Here is a 19,925-nt window from a genome sequence, read left to right as displayed (position 1 = left end):
CCGAAATTCCAAACTCAAATGGCAGTGGGCGGGGCACATAGCTCGTAGGGCTAATGGCGGAAGACATAGTGTAAGCATGATGACCTACATAATATGACCTAATTAATTAATTTGTAAGACTTCAAACATACCTGTGAGTGTGGCGACGTGACGAGTTGCGCGCGGTGCTAGCGAGGGCGCGCGAGCCGCATCCTGTAGGGCCGCCAGCTTGACGAAGTGCCCTGCACAAAACAGACATTAGATGGACTAATGCCGGTTTTCATCATCTATCCCTAATTTTTAAGCGACCCCTATGAAACCAAAATTCCTGCTTTGTGTTACCATAGGGGCAGTGGCGGCGTAGCATTATTAGACATGATTCCCCTCCCTCCCATAATAATAAGTTGGGTATACATTGGAGCTAAGGTACCCCAGAATGGTCTGGTGCCTCCCAGGATCCAATCATGACCGTCCATGTCATGCAGATGCACCAGTGAATACTAATCTGCGCGACTGTTGTTACCCCCTGATGCTTGGCGGGGCGAATCGATAAAATACATTTTGTTTTTGTTTACAGCTAAACATAGACCACCTCGGTCTGCCTGACATTTTCTGTGCGTCATTTGGCAACTCTTCTTTTCTAGGCAGTCTAGGCTATGACTTTTTCCATAAAAGAAATATGGAGAAGATAAATGAGTAATATAATAAGGACTATGTGATCAGTAAACTCGGTTTCTGATGATGACATTTATTATAGAAAGTAAGCATATATGCCAGAGGTACATAAGTTCACCATAAGCACTCAATATTCCACTTCTTGCAAAGTATCAAAATATCATTCAGTAAACAAACATTGAACATACAAAATACAAAGCAATCTCAAACTTGACCTACTCCAGTATAAAGTTTCAACAGCTCATACACTATAAATGGTTATGGAAAGTACACATTCTTTCTTAAATATATACTACCATACCTACAGCAAAATAATAGCACTGATTGCTTAATATTTACTTTATATAACAATCAACACCATGCAAAAACGCATAATATGTAGTTCTCTTAAAAAGCCTTGAGATTTACTAATCAACTTTCAAGGCAAACAGTGAATAGTTGCCTATTGGTTGATTGATTAATAGTCTCCATTTTATTTATAGATATTACTAATTTATTTATGTTAAGGCAAAACAACAGCACCCAGAACCATCTGATTATGCTATTGTACACAGTATAATTGATAGTTATGAGCATTACAGAATTCAAACATATTCAAGAGTAATTTTGCTTCATTACTTATGGTTGTTACTCACTCACAATAAAAAGGACAGTTAGTTTTAGAGCAGTATGATCAATTGATTAAGTTTCCTTGGTAAACTAACATATAGTAGTTAATAGTAATTTATATGTATCAAGTAATAAAAATCTTACCTTTTTTATTTTCATGTGAGATTACTACCAACTAAGATCCAATCTAACTGATAAGATGAACAAAGGAAAATGGATGCATACTTAAAGAAAACAAAAACCTAATATTGAAAAAAGAACTAGCTAATATCTATCTTTTCTTATTCTCCTCTTTTCTTTGTTGATAAGCAATATAATTTAAATAATAGCAGCATTATTAGGTTATTTTAAATTATTTCAAAAAAGGTAAAGTCAACTTTTAAACTAGAAAAATCTAAAATGAGTGACGTAACAATATGTACTTACAATTCGGATTCAGCGAATGCTGTTCGCCTTAAACTTGTATTTGGTAATACCTGCAAATAATAATTGTATTGTGAAACAATAATGTAGTGTATAATGTTAATGGAAAGTGATTGACAAATGTGTAATTTTTAAAGATAAATGTAACATTATTACAAAACATGTGTATCACTTTAGAATCTAGAAATGTTTGAATGACTAATATGAACATTCATATGAATTTGTCATTGAACATTCTCTGCTTGGTGGTGGCTTTACCAACATAGTTTTGGTCTATCGGTTAGTTTGAAGCTATGTAATCTAAATAATCAGTGAAAGAATTACTTAGTTTAGTCGTAATTCATTTTAATAATAGAGTTCATTAATTTTTAAATAGAGACCAAATATAATAATGAGTCATATAAATAAATTATTATTATGTTTTTTCCTTAATATGTAAACTGCATGTAAGCCCACTGTACATTCAATGTTAAAATTCAAAATGAAATGCAATAGAAAGCAAACCAGCATGATGAAATAGACATAGTCCCATACTCAAAAAAATGCAAACAATAATTTGCATAGCATGCATTTATCAAAACCTAGATAGAACTTACGGTTATTATTTACATCACCGCTGAAACAACTGTGACCTTGTCATCGAAAACCTTAAAAGGGTCCATTATTTCTCAGGACACGGGGTTTCGTATTGAGGAACCTTCAGGACGCAGTCAATAAAATGTAAAACACTCAGCTCATAGTCGAGTATTATTATCGTTTGCATCGAAACATTACGTATCGATGTCTAGACACTATGCGAATTTCAGTTTCTCAATTAATTTTAGCATAAATTTCTTAGAAATGACAGCAGAAAACCCCAGACATCAAAAATTCTGCTCCGAAATCTGACAGTTAAAATGACATGTGACATTAGATATCTTTCTGTTGGTAGTAGATTTTAAGAATGTTGCCAGAAAGTACCCGTATTAAAATAACTAAAAGCAAAAATTATTAAAAAAACTTCAAATAAAGCCGGGTCTCCAGCGCGTGTTTTACCCATGTTTTACCCTACACAAGTACAAAACCAACAAAAACATGTCAACATTATTGGCTTTGTGCACGATTACAGCGCCAACTAGCGTCCACAACTTTGTGGGCTCTGTCACATAGACATTTAGGTCGTATATTTGTGAAAAAATATCGAAATGAAAAAATTACAAAATTTTCGACTAATAAATTGGTGTGATAACCATGATTTGGGTGGAAAAAAGGTTTTGAAATCATTTTGGTCATTCAAATCAAATGAGGTAAGTCCAAAAAGTGTGTTTAATTTTGATTGTGTCAGGGTTTGTTTACTTCATTTATAGTTGTAGTTTTACAGTGAAACAAAAATAAAAAGCTACTTTAACGGTTTCATTATATAACAGTAAATATATTTAAATGTTCCTGTATCGCTAGTAATAAATTAAATATCGTTTTCAGATCGAAATGAGGATTTTTTTTTAAGACCGGGTTTGTGAGTGTTACAATATCAAATTCCAACCACAAACCGTATTTAAAGGAAAGTTGTTGGTATTGGCTGGACAATTCCGAGATGTAGAAGAATTAAGAACAAAACAAGGGCAGAGTTCAATAATTCACCCTCTCATCATAAGGCCATGGACCTATAAAAAAAGTCGGACGGATTCTCATCAACAAAATACTGTGACATTAGGATACACCAGCTTGCCTGTACGTACAGGCCGGCACGCACACATTCATACCCTGATACACCACTTCGAGCACAGATGAGACAGGGACTTCGAGTGCAAACTTCACACAGTTGACACATTTACGCGTCGAAAAAAAAACACAAATACGACATGTCTTGCGTGGTGAAATTGTGTAAAAACCGTTCTGATCAAACGAACAAAAATCAAGGAATCACATTTCACAGGCAAACTAATAATCTAATCACTTATTTCCCCGATTTTATAAACATTAAAATATTAAAATCAAACGTCAATCACCCGACAAAATAATACGTCAAAGGCCAGTGTTCTCAGTTATTTACGTGGGAAAATTACCCGAAAAGTGGGAAATCTATAATTTTAAGACTTTTTAGGTGTTTATTACGCATACTATAGAAATAAAATAATTTATTATAATAACTGTGTTTTAATGGGATATATTTTCGTAGGCAGATTTGATCCTTCCCAAGGGCGTGGAACCACAGAATAATAATAAGTACTACGTACAGAAGTTTTACTTCGCGAAGGTATTTAAAAAATGTATGCTCAATGTCATTAACAATATGGTGTAATTTAGCCTGTCTCAAGAGTCAAGCACCATTTTGTTGACAAACGACAGTGATCGGCACTGCGCCGAAGCTATAGGGCTGACTTCGGTAAAATGATGTGACGTGAGGTGCCAAACTGCGGAAAATGGCGGAGGAAATACATGATTTAGCATGAATTATCATGAATAATATTAACTACTTATTTACCTCTCAGTGTCTTGAGGCAACTTAAAAAGTACATTCTGTGTTTTTATTATTATTTAGGCAGTTAAATACTGCACAGTATTTAGTACACCATTTTCTTTATTTTCTTCCAATATACACAAGAATACGCGTGCGTGAGTCAATGTTCGCTCGTATGTGAGGCCTTGTCGAATAGTATCCTGTAGGTGGGCCATCGTGCGTGTTTTATTTTCGATGTAAACTCGCGGAGATGAACAGGCCTGGTGGAACTGCGAAATTCAAATTTTCTTATATTTTTGCAAGTCAGTGTCAGGTTGTATGTTAAAATGTATCAGAGATAATAATATTGATGATACATAAGATTATGATTACGTAAGTACACAAGATTGATAATTTGTAACTGCGTGAATCATATTTTGATCAATATATAACCTGACACTGACTTGCAAACAAAGTAAGAAAATTTGAAAATTTCGCGTCTACCTCAACGCATTCATCTTTCATCCTTTTCAAATGGCACGATATAATTCCGTCTACATTTCTAAGTAACATATCTGCCCATCTATGTTTTTCTTAAGATAAATGGGTAAAATGTTTTGGCTAACATGGCATCCCTAAATTCACTCACACAATAGACAAACGCCAAAATTTTGCGTCACAGTTTCGTTGTAGCGCGAGTTCCGTCCGCCTTTTTTTATAGGTCCATGCATAAGGCAAACATCTGTGCACAACAACTACTGTCTCATTTTTGTACTACCACGTTGTATAGTCTAGTTATTTCCAAATTGTAAACGGCTATTAAACCAGCCCTATCGAAATACAGTCCACTCTTTTATTTAAGTTCCCAGTAGGACCCTTTTCATGCGATTAATTAATGATATTAAAATGTATTATGTAAAATCGCTTTGCCATTGACAGATACATCTGATGACAGAGCTTACATTATTTCTACTTTTGACCACCATGAGCGCTGCGATAGGTCCAGCGAATAATTGCCTACAAAAAATGTTGAATGTTGACATGTTGAGTAGGGAAAAAAAGGAGACTGGACTCCAAAAAAGTAAAAAACACCCAAGCTATATAAGTTGAATTAATTTTAATATAATGGTATATACCTAAGTAATAATGAGCCAGAGCCCCGATTACGGTAACTTTTATAACGTCTACAATCCAGACGCGTTTCTGATTCTGCGATATGATTGGTCAAAACGGCTGACGTACGCTGTTGAACGACCAATCGTATCGCAGAATCGAGAAGCGTGTCTGGATTGTTGACGTTAAAAATTACCGTAATCGGGGCTCTGGGATGCGGGCAGCGCAGGACCGTTCATTGTGGAAATCTTTGGGGAAGGCCATTGTCCAGCGGGAGACGTCATTTGGCTGAAACGAACGAAGTAATAATGAAATAAAACTTGTAATTTTTGCTTCAATTATTTATTTTTATAGCATTTGTTAAGTATCGAGTTTGAATAATTTAATCAACCACATATGCATTCCATGTTTAACTGCCAAAGTTAATGTAAAACAACTCAAGATGATTCCCAATAATAACATAAACGCCAAACCAATAATACCTGTAAACAAAAATCATACTATAAATTGAATCGACTATTAAATATTATATTAGTAATTATTACAGTATAGTTATAGTTTAATCTCTAATAAAAGTATTTTATGAATAAAATGCCACAAAAATGGTAACATAAGGCGAACTTAATGCGATTGTGCATGCGTTATGCGCGGTTTTATAAAATAATAACACTTGACAAGATACTACTTGCTCGAGGTCATTGATAAATTGTGACTATAAAACCATCCTAGATATACATTAAATATACACACCTTCACATACAATGATAACAGCTAGAAGACAGGAAACTGCTGTATTAATTATTATCGATGCAGATATTAATATTAGAATGAAAATAGCGCAGGTTGTCAGAAACAGCGTGGTAAAAACTGGATTTTCTAGTAGCGCAATGATTAACCATTCAAAAGTCTTCAAAAATGTTATAGTAACATTTTCAAGACTATTGTTACAATATTCTGAAAATATCATAAAATCATGTTTTTGAAATCAATGAATGAAATGTTTATGACTTATTAAAGTGGAAATCTTTCAAACTTACTCCAAGATATTTTAACAACAATAAAAAATGCATTATTTATATTAACTTCCATTGTTTGTAAGGCAAAACTATTAACACAAATAAAACTTTTAGCACTATAAAGTCTTTAACATTTAATTAAGAAGGTAGAATCAAAACAAAACTTTTTGACATCATTTTGTGTCAGTTGTGTTGTAAGTTGAGAACACAGATATGGATTAGAGGTTGAGAACATAGTTAGATTCTCTAAGGTTGAGAATGTGAAAACAAGTTTAAAGTAAATTATAGTTGCCCACCGTTTAAAATTTAACCAATAAGCCAGAAAATTGAAAAAAAAAAAAGTTTCTGAACGTAAATGTCAAACTATCTGTCACATTGATTGACACATTCGCGCCAAATTTTAATACAACAACAGCAAGCGAAATATTATTTTTATTTTGAGAAACTTTGTCATTTCGTTTATTATTATTGATTATTTGCTCATTTGTTTACCTTTTAACAATGGTTCGTAAGCTTAGATATCCAGATTTACTTATTTTAAACTTCTGTTTTATGTTAATTAATATTGGTTACCTTTATTGCAGGTGGGCCAGTACGACGAAAACTTGTTATCTGATATGCTACCCATATATTACACTAAATTCTTTCCTCAAAACGTGTTTTGTAGGTGGCTTTCTTGCGGAAGCTATCCGCAGCCACTCTCTAACAGAGAGCTATCATTTACTTTAGCAGACGACGTTTATTTGCGCTACTTATCAATCAGTAACCAGAAAGAACTGCAGACCTTATTTCAGAAAAAATGTCCATATAAATTAGATATAGGTGCTGTTTACAATACAAAGTGGGTAACTTATTAATTGCTATTCTTTAATGCAAAATAACCTAAACATTTTTTTCAAAAACACTTGCATTTTGTACCATGATTTCAGGCCATCTATTGCAAGACATGACTCTGTTGTTTTGGCAAGAGAACTTGTATTTGATATAGATCTTACGGATTATGATGAAGTCAGAACGTGTTGTCAGGAAGCCAGAGTATGTGAAAAGTGTTGGAAGTTTATGGTTGTTGCCTGTGAAATTTTAGACAAAGCCTTGAGAGGTAAGTGTATAGTCTAAAGTTTGATATGATTCATATCTGAATTCATTCTTACACTCAGCTATTTTTTGTACTTTTAAAGCGTTTCTGTAATGTATCTTATTTATGTGATGGTTCTTATGTTGTAGATGACTTCGGCTTTCAATCAATCCTATGGGTATTCTCAGGCAGACGAGGTATCCATTGTTGGGTGTCTGACCATGAGGCTCGGACCCTGGACAGTCCAGGCAGAGGAGCCGTTGCAGACTATCTTTGCTTGATAATGGGTGGTGAAAATCAAAGCAAGAAAGTTAATTTAGGATCTGATAATTTACATTCTAGCATTAGGTAATATTTGAAGTTTTCTGATATGAGTATAATATTTAAAATAATAATTAGACAGCTATAGTAGAATCCCGATTATCCGGATCAATTAAAACCAGGGGTGTTCCGGATAATCGATTTCAAAGTAAAATCAAACAATAATTAACTTTTTACAATAGAAAGGGTTTTCAATACATCATTTATACTCTAAAAATCTAAATTTTAGACCATTGGATGGATCCATTTCTTTTAACAATGAACTAAGACGAAGTCAGTCCCGTATTACGGTGGCGGCGCCTTCCGTTTTTATGGGTCCAGACCCTAAATCTGTAATTAGAAACAGTGAAGAATGAGGACTCATTCTTCATTATCCGGACGGATAATCGGATATCCAGATAATCGGAGTCCGAATAATCGAGATTCTACTGTAGTTATATTTAATTTATTGATTTTGTATTTATTTCTTTTAGGCGAGCTCTGACTATCATAAACAAATACTTTGAAGAAATCCTTCAAGATCAAGAATTTTTTGCAACTCCAGGTGGTTTGAAAGGTCTACTAAAATTAATTCCAGATGAGTCTTTAAGGACACAAGTAGAAAAGAAACTGGAAAAACTACCAAACTCATCTTTAGAAAGATGGAATCATTTTGTCAGTATTTATGAAGGATACTGCAGAGAGGTACTACACAAACACTTAAGTTTATTAAATTTCAAGATTGTATAAGTTTTTTGGAATTTTTGGTTATGTCAATGTTGGAATTAATATAAAAAGTCACATAGGATTATTGATATTGTAAGAAATATAGAATTATGACAATAGTATGAAGAGGCATGGCATGGGATCAGCCTTTAACTTTGCAAAAACAGAGCTGACCAATATGAAAAAGACCCTCTCCATTAATATTTTTATTTTATTTTCAGAATGGCTTTGCAATGAGGAAATTGAAATATTTGGTTGAAGAAATTAAAATCCAGTACTGTTATCCTAGATTGGATGTAAATGTAACAAAAGGCTTTAACCATTTACTGAAATCACCCTTCAGTATACATCCTAAAACTGGAAAAGTTTCAATAGTCTTCAAACCTAACAATGCAAGAAAAATGAATTTGGATGAAGTACCAACTATTCATTCACTGCTAGATGATAGTACTAAAGAAAGTGCTACACATCAAAATAATATGAAAGCCTCAGTAAAGAATTTCCAGGAAGTTGTGTTTTCCCTTGAGAAATCTGAAGCTATGAGAAGGAAAATTGATGCAAGTAAGCAATGCTTTTTATCAATATTGTATTGTATTTACTTTTTAAACAGCAAAAAAAAACATTTATGTATAATAGGTAGTTTTATGTTCTATTGTTTTTAAAGCACTGTCAAATAAATTATTATTTTTAGCCCAAAGGTTATCTGGCAGATAATGCCCTATGGTATTAAGTTCGCCTTATACGAATTTATATGGCACTAGAGAGCACATTACATACATAAACATAATTACTTTTATTATTTGTTGCAGATATTTCGCTGGATTTTTGATTAATTCATAAAATACTAATATGTTGGCGATATTTGTAATAACTATATAAATAAAACCACATAAAATATTTTAATAAGCATATTTTATTTATCTATTATGATTGTATAAAAAATAGTGTTGTTTACTTATAAAATTACACAACACCTGTCTGAATAACTTGGCTTAGATTAGCCTGTGTACCTAATCAACACAGAATGGTAACAATAAATAGGCAAATGATAGAACTGAATTATATTAACAGGTACTCATGAAACTTGTAGGCCTTACCTCTTTGTAGGTATTTTGTGATACATTTGAAGATCATCAGTGGGTGTTGGACATGGCTGAGATTTCTCCACAAAAAATGGGCATTATATTGCATTTATTTATTTATTTATGCATTAGTGTCATAAAAGCATTGCAGGAATGTGACTCCATCTTATATATTTAATTATATTTTCTTTCAGATAGAGCAACTTAGAGCTACGTTTAAAAAATCTTCGAAGCCAATAGTCACGGTTCCGTTTTTTTGGGTATCGCGCACTCTAAATGCTTCAGTGAAACGTTGTATTTGCACACATAACACTATGAAATGGTCCACTGATATCTTTCCTTCTTTAGATCTCTTAGATAAAAACCCGATAAATTCTGGTGTGAACCGAAAACCCATTTGGGTCAAAGCTGAAACAAGGAAAAAAGTAGGTAGTTAATAATTACTAGACACGCCAGTGTCGTAGACACAGAATGCTTTCTTTACCGTAGATAGATTCACTTTTAATATAGGTACTTAAGTATGTGATGACTACCGAAGTTATTTGATACTACTTTACTTCATGGATTAAATGTAAAAAGAGAATGGACACTCGCTCAGTAGGACACGAATAACTAAATGCATGGCAAGATAATTACTGATTTTGAAAGGGTATCTTAGTTACTTGAGCAATGGGCTTATTTATAAAAATAAGTGTATTAGCGCATTTAGTACACAATTTAACTTTTACTTTGCATTCTTATAAACGTCTTTAAAACCTACCCTTAGAGAGTTCTTGTTCATCGATTTGTCCAGATTGATCAGTGTCATATGTTTTGAAAACCGCCAGCCACTGGTTGATGTAGGTGTACAACTTGTCAAACTCTTCAACGTTGATATGGCCGGAACGATCCTTATCGAACATTCCTGTGAAATAAAACAATAAGACAAGTAAGTAGGTACCTAGTAGGTGATAGAATTACATAAATGTTCCACGAAACGGTAGGTTAGGTATTTGTCTTTATTCTAACGCTCAATCAAATTCAAGAATAATTAAATGTTGTGGTTGATCAAAATATTAAATTTTGCGCTAATGCCATTCTTTCGATATGTTGCAGCCTGTAATGTCCTTACCAATCATCAAGTTGCACGCCGTTTCTGAAAATGTCTGGCCTTGTGCATTTACAAGCGCAGCTTTTAGTTCGGGAGCCGTGATAAATCCAGATCGGTCTTTATCTACAGCTTGGAACCATTGTTGTACTTGTGGGGAGATGGTTCCTCCCGCCCCAATTGATGGATATGGACCGTGGCCCATTTCGAGTCCACCGCCTTGTGGTTGTCCTCCGTAACCCAGTTGTCCAGGCTGCCCGTAACCCTGTTGTCCGGGTTGCCCGTAACCCTGTTGTCCGGGTTGCCCGTAACCCTGTTGTCCATAGCCAGGTTGGCCCGGTTGTCCGTAACCCGTTTGACCTGGCTGAAATTAAAAAAAAAAACTAAATTAGTACCTTGCTCGAGAATGGTTTAGTTAAACCAAACTGTAGGTAAGTATAGCTCTGTATCTGTTTCATAGTTGGACTAAGGTTTTTCGTTTTCTATTGCGTCGAAAACATTGGGCCTTCAAGCAGGTAGCCTATAATATGCCTTAACGAATTAGACACATAGCATACACCTTTCGCTACAATCCAATTATGTACCACCACAATATTCAAAATTAAAAATCAACTGTAATATGATTTCAAAGTTAGGGCAAGGCACCTTACACATTGCGCTCACTAGTTGGCGCCACTAGAGATACCCATTAAAGTTGTGACACCAACTGGTGTGCACAAATCGCACAAATAAATACAGTAAGTACCTATAGTAATAGAGACCATTGGATCAAAAGGGATATTTTTAAAATTATTAAGAATATTAGAATTGAATAAATAATAAACAATACTTTTATAGACAAGTTTATTCTATGAAGTATAAATTAATTATCTTATCAATAAAATATTTACATACACTTTCATGTTTATAAACAATATAAAATCGCAAGTTTTAGTATCAATATTCTCGCAAAAATGCTTACTACTTATTGTAAGTATTTTAAAATTACAAGACACGTCGGATTATTTTAAATATATCTTTAAAAACTGGCGTTAGTATCATAGCACTATTTACATAATTCTTTTTCTTTTAAACAAACCAAAATATAATTGACAGCTATTAACAAATGAACATGCCAATTAAGCAACTTATTCACATTTTCTTTGGATGCAAACAAAAGAATAAAATCTTGGTTTTGAAAGAAAAGTTTGATAAGGTCAGATAATAAAAGTAATAAAACGCAGGTAAAATTGGTGGGCACTAACAAGTAGTCTGTAAGTTATTAAATACATAGGTACCTAATTATTATCATTTCTCTTTTGTGCCCATTAAAATCTAATCTCACTCCATTCATTCAAAGTTCAATAGTAGCTACCATTATCATAAAGAATATGAGAGAAAACACCACATATTAAACAATAATTATTTGAATAATTACAATAGGTAGGTCGGCAATAGAGCAGGCAACAAATCATACATTGCATAAAATGAATTTTCAACATACATCTTAGGTAGTTACTAGTTACCTACATAATGCGTTTTACTATTACAATGATTTTTTTAAATACAGCATTTAAAAAAGACAAGTGAACTGAAAAATGTATCTGCATTTCTTATTCTTTATTCTCAACATAACATGTTCCTATCATAGGTAATCTTTGTTTTTGCACACATTTTTTCCTATCCCGTAAATCATTACCGAGGATTTTAAACATGTGGTGGCATTGTGTGGTGGTAATAAAATAATTTCTCAACAGCGCAAAAGTAATTTTAAAGCTGTAATAATTTTAGTTGCACTACCAGCTGATATTTCAAAATTGAACTAATTATAATTACAGCGTGTAAATCGAAAACATAAAATCTATTCATACAGTAAATAATATACAGGTAACAGTAATGATAGCTGCAACATCGTTATTCTAACAATAAATCTTTCTGTATACATAAGTTAAAGGACAGCTAGAATTGGGTAATTATAGATAAATTTATATTGAAAAATAAAAAACGTTTCCAGCTGATGATTGTAATCATCGCCTGGCAGCAGTGAACTCAATTGACGCGTCACTGAGGAAAAATCAATTTAGGCCATACCAAACTGAATCTTGATTCGTCCATCACCCAGTTATAGAACGAAGCACATTGCATATAAGGTACAATTTTGTATGATTTGATGTTTCCGGTAGGGGGAGCCTGGCAGGAATATTAAGTGCTTAGACAGGGAGGGTAAGATGGATGAGGTAGTAAGTTGCAGTTACATGCAAATATCTTTCAAAATAAGCATGCTCCTCTCAAGTTTCCATCCGTTTATCTGGGTACAAGATTCGACAAGGATATTGTGGAAAACCGTCAATTTTAACGTCAGATATTGAGCAATGAATATATTAAATAGAAAATTACTTGTTTCATGTTTACCCAATTCTAGTCGGTTTACAAGTAGGTAAACTAACTATTATTCTTACATTATCTACTGTCATACACCATCATACCTACTATGCATAATTAAATTCATGTCTGACCTAGTTTTAATAGTCGCTTAATGTTAATTTGAGGAAATTATTAACTTACTAAATTACAATATAAATAATAAGTCGGCAAGTCCAGAAACTTTTTCTTTTCAGTAGTAGATAAACAACATAATTTGGTAATGAATGTTGTACTGAAAATTGAAATGCAAAATATCTACTAAGGGGCAGTTGAATTATGTTATGGCTATTTACATTACAAGACACGTGATTTTTTAATTTTTAAATGTCAGTAGGTAATTATAATAATCTTCATCAAAACAATGGAAAGGGTTTAATATTATTTAAAGTTAATCGTTAATAATATATAATAATACTCAGCAGAAGGTCGATAATAATAAGAATGCTTTACAATATTTTCCAATTAGTGCCCTAAAACCGATCAAGTGCGACTCGCGTTAAATCATATTAAGCGATTTTCTGGTTGGTTACTTTTTACATAATATTATTGTATTTCATGTTATAGCTGCCCGAATCAATTATACAGTCATTAAAATTAATTCTGATTGGAAACAATCAGTGCGCTCATATTACAGACGTCGGCACATCAAATTAAACGCTGTATGTAAAGACAATAGGTGTTATTTTTCAACAAAAATGTGAGTCTTGCTTGATGTGCTGTTGACTGTAATATAAAGGTTAATCCAGACAACTGTTTTTTTATATTAATAGGTTTGAGGCATGGTTTTTGATCATAATAGTTTAAGCTTTAAAATAATTTCAATTAGGTACAATAATATTAGTAAACTCATATTTTTTTGACTATTTTAAATGCATTTTATAAAGATTTCTTACTTTTCGTCAGCCTAAGATGGCTTAGATTTTATGACACAATAACACATTATATCATGGGATATTATTTATGAAAATAATAATATTGAAATATAACATTGTCAATAACATTCTCAGAATAATGAGTTTAATGGAAATAACCTAAAACCCTACATGTATACCTATGTACATTTTTATTTATTTCCTATTACATAGGTGTTGCTGCTATAATATTAGAAAACAACAATTACTTAAATGACATTCAGTCTTTTACATAAAAACCAATACTGGCAAGTTTGTTACATTTTGTACTAGACTAAGCAAAAAAGGAGCTACACACATAGGAGACAGTACAGTCACTTGATTTTGAGTGTATGTGTTGTGTATACTACAGTCAGCCTTATCATGGTGCCCTAGAGTATTGTAATTATACCTACCTAGAGCACAAGGGGTGTTGATTTAATTGTAGATACATTAATAATAATATTCTCAGACATCATACACAATGCTGTATGGTCCCAAGCTGAGCAAAGCTATATGACACCTGACAACAATTTAAGCATGACCAATACATTTGTACCTAAAATAATCCATCTAACCTACTACTACTAGTAAATATGGGTATTTCATACGTAGATCACAATAAAATTGAATCACTATAAAATTAGGCCTGTGTAAAAACAAGTGACTACAATGTCTCATTAACTGTGGCCATTAACAATGCTTTTTCACTAAGTACAGGATACATATTATATCTAGGTAAAGTACACATACACAAATACATACAAGTAGGATAAGTTAACACAACTATTTTAGTTATAATTTTAACTCCTTGGTTAATCCTAAAACTTACAGAACTCTCAAAACATTATAATACACAAGGTGTTCTTGTTTTACAAATAAATATAAGATCGATATTTGACTGTAAAGGTTTGTCAGTTTAGATAATTAAATAAAACAATCAAATATCTCCACTTCTCATTCCATAAATATCATCTACTCAAGTGTGTATAAATATTGGTATTTTTGATCATTTCTTCAAAAGTAAATAGTGAAAATGCAATGTTCAATTACTAAACAACTAGTACCTACTTAAAGAAAAAATATATTTATAAACTAAATGTTATCACTGTGACTAGAAAAACTGTAAGTAGCTGGAGTTACAGATGTGTTTACACACACTTGAATAGATGGTTTGAATGATGATGGAAGAAGTTTATGTGCTTCTGGCACTGGAGAATAACTGTGACAGACTGCTGTTTCAAAATGAACTTGGTCATTTCTGTCAGCAGGCACACCATCAAAGCTGGTTTGTTTGGCTGAATCACCAGTCCCACTGTCTTTACAAGATGAATGTTCTGACACATTGTCTGGGAATATCGCTGGAGAATCACTATCACTATGCACTATTTGTGTCATTTTCATACTTTCGGTGGGGTAATTAGGAACAGCTCGAGCCATACGCCTTCGAGTGTGGTATATTATCACTACCCATATAATAGAAGTTCCAACAGCACAGCACACTACTGTTATTATAATTATCCCTGTCATATCTTCCTCGTTCACCATAATGGCTACTGGTGGTAACACCCTTAACTCAGTCATATCTTTTTTAGTTCCCAGTTCATTAGTAATCTCACATTCATATCTTCCTGCATCTCCAGATTCAGCACCAATGATTATCAACAGTTGGTCCTCAGCTGTCAAGTAATGTCTTTCAGTGTGAACAATTGGTGTACCATCTTTTAGCCATTTTATCACTGGTTTTGGTGACCCTGATATCATACATTGTAACACCACTGAGTCTCCACTGGTCACTTCTTTGTTCTCCATAACTCTTACAAAAGATGGTTCTTGCAAGACTGATAATGTTGCATTGGCTATAATAGTTCCAGCAGGATTCTTGGCTGCACAGCTGTATATACCCATATCAGTTGTTTTTGCATTTACAATGAAGAATAGATGGTCGGTGGGCATGACATTCATTCGCCTTTCTCTAGCTGCAGGAAAATCATTACCACCATCTTTTTTCCAAGAGATTTCTGGAGGTGGGTCACCAGTAGCAGCACAGTTCAGTGTTACTGTTTCTCCTGTCTTAACAGTTACATTTGTTGGTGTTTTTATGAACTTCGGAAATGTAACAATGTTGATTTTAGCTTTGGAAGAATATGTAGTGCCAAAGTTATTACTGACAATGCATTGGTATTTACCAGAATCAGCGTGAGTCACATTTGGTATTACCAAAACAGATGTTGCTCTTGATTTGCCAGTGACTGATAAAGTAATATTTTCATATACAGTGGGATTACTTAAGTTTTCATTATTTTTTCTCCACAAAAATGTCATATTACTGAATGGGCTGGAAGTAGCTGAGCATACCAGGTTGGCTGGTCTTCCTTTTATAGCGAGATGAGCTTTAGGATGTTCTACAACTTTAGGTTTGGGTGAATCTCCACAATTTTCTTCTTTTAGTTTAGATATAGTCTGACCACTGACCTCAGCTGGATAAGCACAGGTAGCAGTTATGTATTTCTGATCTACTTTTTCTCTCATCCATTTAACAATCCACAAAATATTACAATCACAGAGCAATGAAGAAGAGTTCAAATGCAATTTCTTTAGTTTCATCATTGAATCAAATGCATGTTGCTGGATTGAAGTTATGTTGTTACCAGTTAAATCCAGTTCTCCAAGATTAGATAATCCTTCAAAGGCTCTAGAATTTATTGATTTAATGTGATTAGCAGCCAGACTAAAAGTCACTAAATTCTGTAATTTAGAGAAAGGTCCTGACATATCTTCAACTGTCCAAGAGATTTTATTATTATTCAAGTGCAGAGTTCTTAGTTTGATCATGTGACTAAAAGCTTCTTGTGAGATGGAAGATATATTGTTATAGCTCAGGTTGAGAGTTTCCAAGTTTTTCAAATGTTGAAATGTTCGGCCTTCTATTTCAACTAAGTAGTTATTGGACAAGTCCAGCATTTTCAAATTTGCACATAGTTCCCAGCTTCCAGGGTCTACTTCTCTTATCAAATTATTGGACATAGATAATGTAGCTAATGACTCAAGTCCATACATCCAGCCCTTAGATATACTCCTTATTTTATTATGATCTAATTGTAATAAATTCACGGATCTGAATCCAAAAAAGGCACCATCCATTATATTGTCAATATTGTTATATTTTAGTTTTAAAACGGTCAAATTGGATAATCCTTGAAAAAGCAGCCCATTGATTACATGTAGTTTATTATGATTGAGTTCCAAAGTCCTTAGGTTGGACTGATATTTAAATAAATCATTTGGAAGTGATGTGATTTCATTTCTGTTTAATTTTAATATCATCATGTTAGTTAGATTGTTTAAAGCTCCTTCTTCAATCAATTTAATATTATTACTATTCAAATTCAGTATCCTGATGGAACTATTAGCAGGAAAATGTCCTGCATCTATGGAACCAATCATATTTCGGTTTAGACTAACTTCTTGAATTTCTTCATGTTTCAAAATATCTGGAATATGGTGAAGCAAGTTCTTGTCTAATTTCAGTACTTTCAAGCTCATTAAATTATCCAAACTTCCAGTTACATTTCCACTCAATCGATTGTAACTGAGATCCAATTGTTCCACCCACTGAGGAATTTTTGGCACAGATACGAGATTCTTGCGTGAACAATCCACATATTGCTTCAAACAATCACATTTTAGTGGACAATCATTGCTCTCATTTTCTACTGAAGCTCGTATTAGGAGTAAAATTGTTATAAACAACAACAAATAGGAGTCTCCCATTTTCATTCATTTGTGCAGGTGCCAAAATCATCCACGAAGGGAACGAAGATTTGAGTCTTTGTTCTTACATAATTTCAAATGTAAACATAACACTCTTGTATAGTTCTCACAATATTTCACTTCACTTATTCGCACGTTATAGAAAAATTGCATTTTATGGGTGCCAGTAAACACAATTTCGAAAAACAACTAAACATATTTACGGCGATAGCTTCGGTCGCCATTTTCTTTTATAAAGGCGTAGTGATGTAATCCCACATTTCGAAGCAACCGGTAAATACCGGTAGTATGTGGAATAAAACGAATCGATTTTATTCGATTCAACATTATTAAAAAAAACAGTTAATTATAAAAAAAAGGAAAAAAAAAAATTAGTAATTTCGGTTTCGGTCAAATATTTGTTCGTAGCAAAAGCCTCAAAGAAAGGCTGGGGCTATGATCATAATGCCATAAACTTGGCTTTGAGTGATGGAAAAGTGTTTCACTTTGGTCATGACCATATTTACTAACCATTTTTACTTGTATTGTTTAAAAAAATCTGGTATTTATTGGTCGCGTCGCAACACATTGTGTTACAAGTGTGAGACAGGTCACAGAACTCGCGCATTTTGCTGACCAAATGAAGACGCAAATCCAACAAGCTCTAGTATTAAGGATAAGGGCCATATGGACAACACATAGAGGATTCTATACTAGAAAAATAATGATTGGTAATTAGTGTAGTATGTACCCATTATTATTCATATATTTTAACCATAGTATAGCCTGACCAGGAACATAAAAACCCTGGCATAGAGGCGCGTCAATTGCATTTGATAGTGCAACACTGAGTACAGTCGTACCTGTGTTAAATTAATAGGCTAACTTTATGTATCAGGATTCAGGATTACGGGTTAATTTGATATTTTCATAAATTAACGAAAAAATATTATTATAGGTAACCTGGTTTAAATAAATTAAATGAAACCATCAATCGAGCTAGTAGGATTTATTTTATTATTCATCAATAATCAAATTCAGAACTTGAATATTCAACTGCAATGTCTGCTCATGAACACTTCAAACTCGGTACTTCTTTCCCAATTCCATAAAATTCAACGCTTAGAAAGTGACAAAAAATTTTAAAATAGATAGTTGAAACAAACCACAGCTAATTTTCATAGTGGACTGTACTATACGATAAACAAGTCAGTCAATTTGACAACCTTTGTCGGAAACATTATTCAATGAAAATATTGTCCGAACCCTTAGTATTTCTCTTCGACAAATACTTTAACACATTGTGAACCACTTTTCTTTCACGACTATAAAAAGATTTTAACAATTTAATTCACAAAATCAGTTGCGTACATTTAAAATAAAGTTTGTTTACACTTTGACAGCAATAGACTGACATGCAAGGTGACATGTCAATGAAGTTTTCAGTTACTGTTGCCATTAAAAGAAATTAGTACCATTAGTTTTCCGCAACATGGCGAGGGTTTTTATGTTCCTGGTCGGGCTATATAACAGATTAACTAATAAATATCAAGTGGACCTTTGTCTGGTTGATCAGCAAAGAGTCTACCTTTAAGAAAAAAAAAACATGTTCCGATGAGGGATCACCGGACCACACAGTGACTTTAATTTGGTTTCATGAATGAAATTGAGAATTAACATTCATAGAAAAATAATAACAAATTGTGCCCAATACTAAGTAAACAATACAGAGTGAGCAATTCAATCATCATTAACATTTTAATTATTAACATTATTAACAACCTGGTGCCCTCCCCAAGGACTCAAGGCAAATGAAAGGGTCATAAAACAAATAAGAAAGGAGTAAAATCTCTTTTACATTGTATTCTTTCCAATCAAAATATAATTTATCTCTCTTACCTCAGACACCTCCGTTAGTTGTATGTAGGAGAAGGTAATTTTCTTTCTAGAACCTACACACCAATATTAAACAACAGTGCAGTTTTATTAGAATTAAGAAATTAAAAACTTTCAATAAGTACCTACAAGTTTAAAGTGATCTATATTATAATTTTATTAATTAAAGTACTTTTACTTACGTTGTATGCCATTCTTGTTATTGGGCTCTATGAGTTGATAGCTTGAACACAGTGGATAATCAAAATAATTCTTTGCTATTACTGCTAGTAATTTTCTAATTTATTGGAAGGTGAACCAAAATTTTTGAGACTTGAGAGTTGAGACAAATTCTATTGACAAAATTTTTGACAACACTGACAGACAAACAGCTGTGAGTGACGTTGTTTGATTGTCCTTCTATTTTAACGTTTGTTGACTAAAATCATAAAAAACAGATGGGTTATTGGCTATCTTTCGGCACATTTTTTATTTGCAAC

At 33.1% G+C, this 19,925-nt stretch overlaps 3 protein-coding genes and 2 long non-coding RNA genes across 5 annotated transcripts; 1 reads left to right on the top strand and 4 right to left on the bottom strand.

Annotated features, from left to right (window-relative positions):
• Positions 1-131: 131 nt before the first annotated feature.
• On the bottom strand, positions 132-2,566 carry LOC135071793 (uncharacterized). Its single transcript, XR_010257323.1, has 3 exons — positions 2,283-2,566; positions 1,690-1,739; positions 132-221 (listed from the first exon to the last, which is right to left on the bottom strand). It is a non-coding gene; the product is annotated as an uncharacterized LOC135071793 (long non-coding RNA).
• A 2,991-nt stretch (positions 2,567-5,557) lies between these two features.
• On the bottom strand, positions 5,558-6,397 carry LOC135072240 (uncharacterized). The gene is made up of 3 exons (XR_010257377.1): positions 6,256-6,397; positions 5,969-6,172; positions 5,558-5,700 (listed from the first exon to the last, which is right to left on the bottom strand). It is a non-coding gene; the product is annotated as an uncharacterized LOC135072240 (long non-coding RNA).
• Positions 6,398-6,623: 226 nt separating this feature from the next.
• On the top strand, positions 6,624-9,241 carry LOC135071782 (DNA primase small subunit). The gene is made up of 7 exons (XM_063965607.1): positions 6,624-6,738; positions 6,819-7,075; positions 7,164-7,333; positions 7,459-7,657; positions 8,104-8,314; positions 8,557-8,896; positions 9,145-9,241. Exons 1-7 carry the CDS (start codon positions 6,736-6,738, stop codon positions 9,162-9,164), a joined length of 1,200 nt encoding a protein of 399 aa, XP_063821677.1. The 5' UTR covers positions 6,624-6,735; the 3' UTR covers positions 9,165-9,241.
• Positions 9,231-19,765, bottom strand: LOC135071786 (peflin). The gene is made up of 4 exons (XM_063965612.1): positions 19,629-19,765; positions 10,529-10,868; positions 10,178-10,321; positions 9,231-9,825 (listed from the first exon to the last, which is right to left on the bottom strand). Exons 1-4 carry the CDS (start codon positions 19,638-19,640, stop codon positions 9,608-9,610), a joined length of 714 nt encoding a protein of 237 aa, XP_063821682.1. The 5' UTR covers positions 19,641-19,765; the 3' UTR covers positions 9,231-9,607.
• Positions 13,080-17,792, bottom strand: LOC135071773 (leucine-rich repeats and immunoglobulin-like domains protein 3). The gene has a single exon (XM_063965580.1). The coding sequence runs from the start codon at positions 17,575-17,577 to the stop codon at positions 14,893-14,895; it is 2,685 nt and encodes an 894-aa protein (XP_063821650.1). The 5' UTR covers positions 17,578-17,792; the 3' UTR covers positions 13,080-14,892.
• Positions 19,766-19,925: the final 160 nt, after the last annotated feature.

This window comes from Ostrinia nubilalis, chromosome 5 (genome assembly GCF_963855985.1).
Source record: "Ostrinia nubilalis chromosome 5, ilOstNubi1.1, whole genome shotgun sequence".
Taxonomy (NCBI): Eukaryota; Metazoa; Arthropoda; class Insecta; order Lepidoptera; family Crambidae; genus Ostrinia; species Ostrinia nubilalis.
This window is presented reverse-complemented; position numbering and strand designations above follow the sequence as displayed.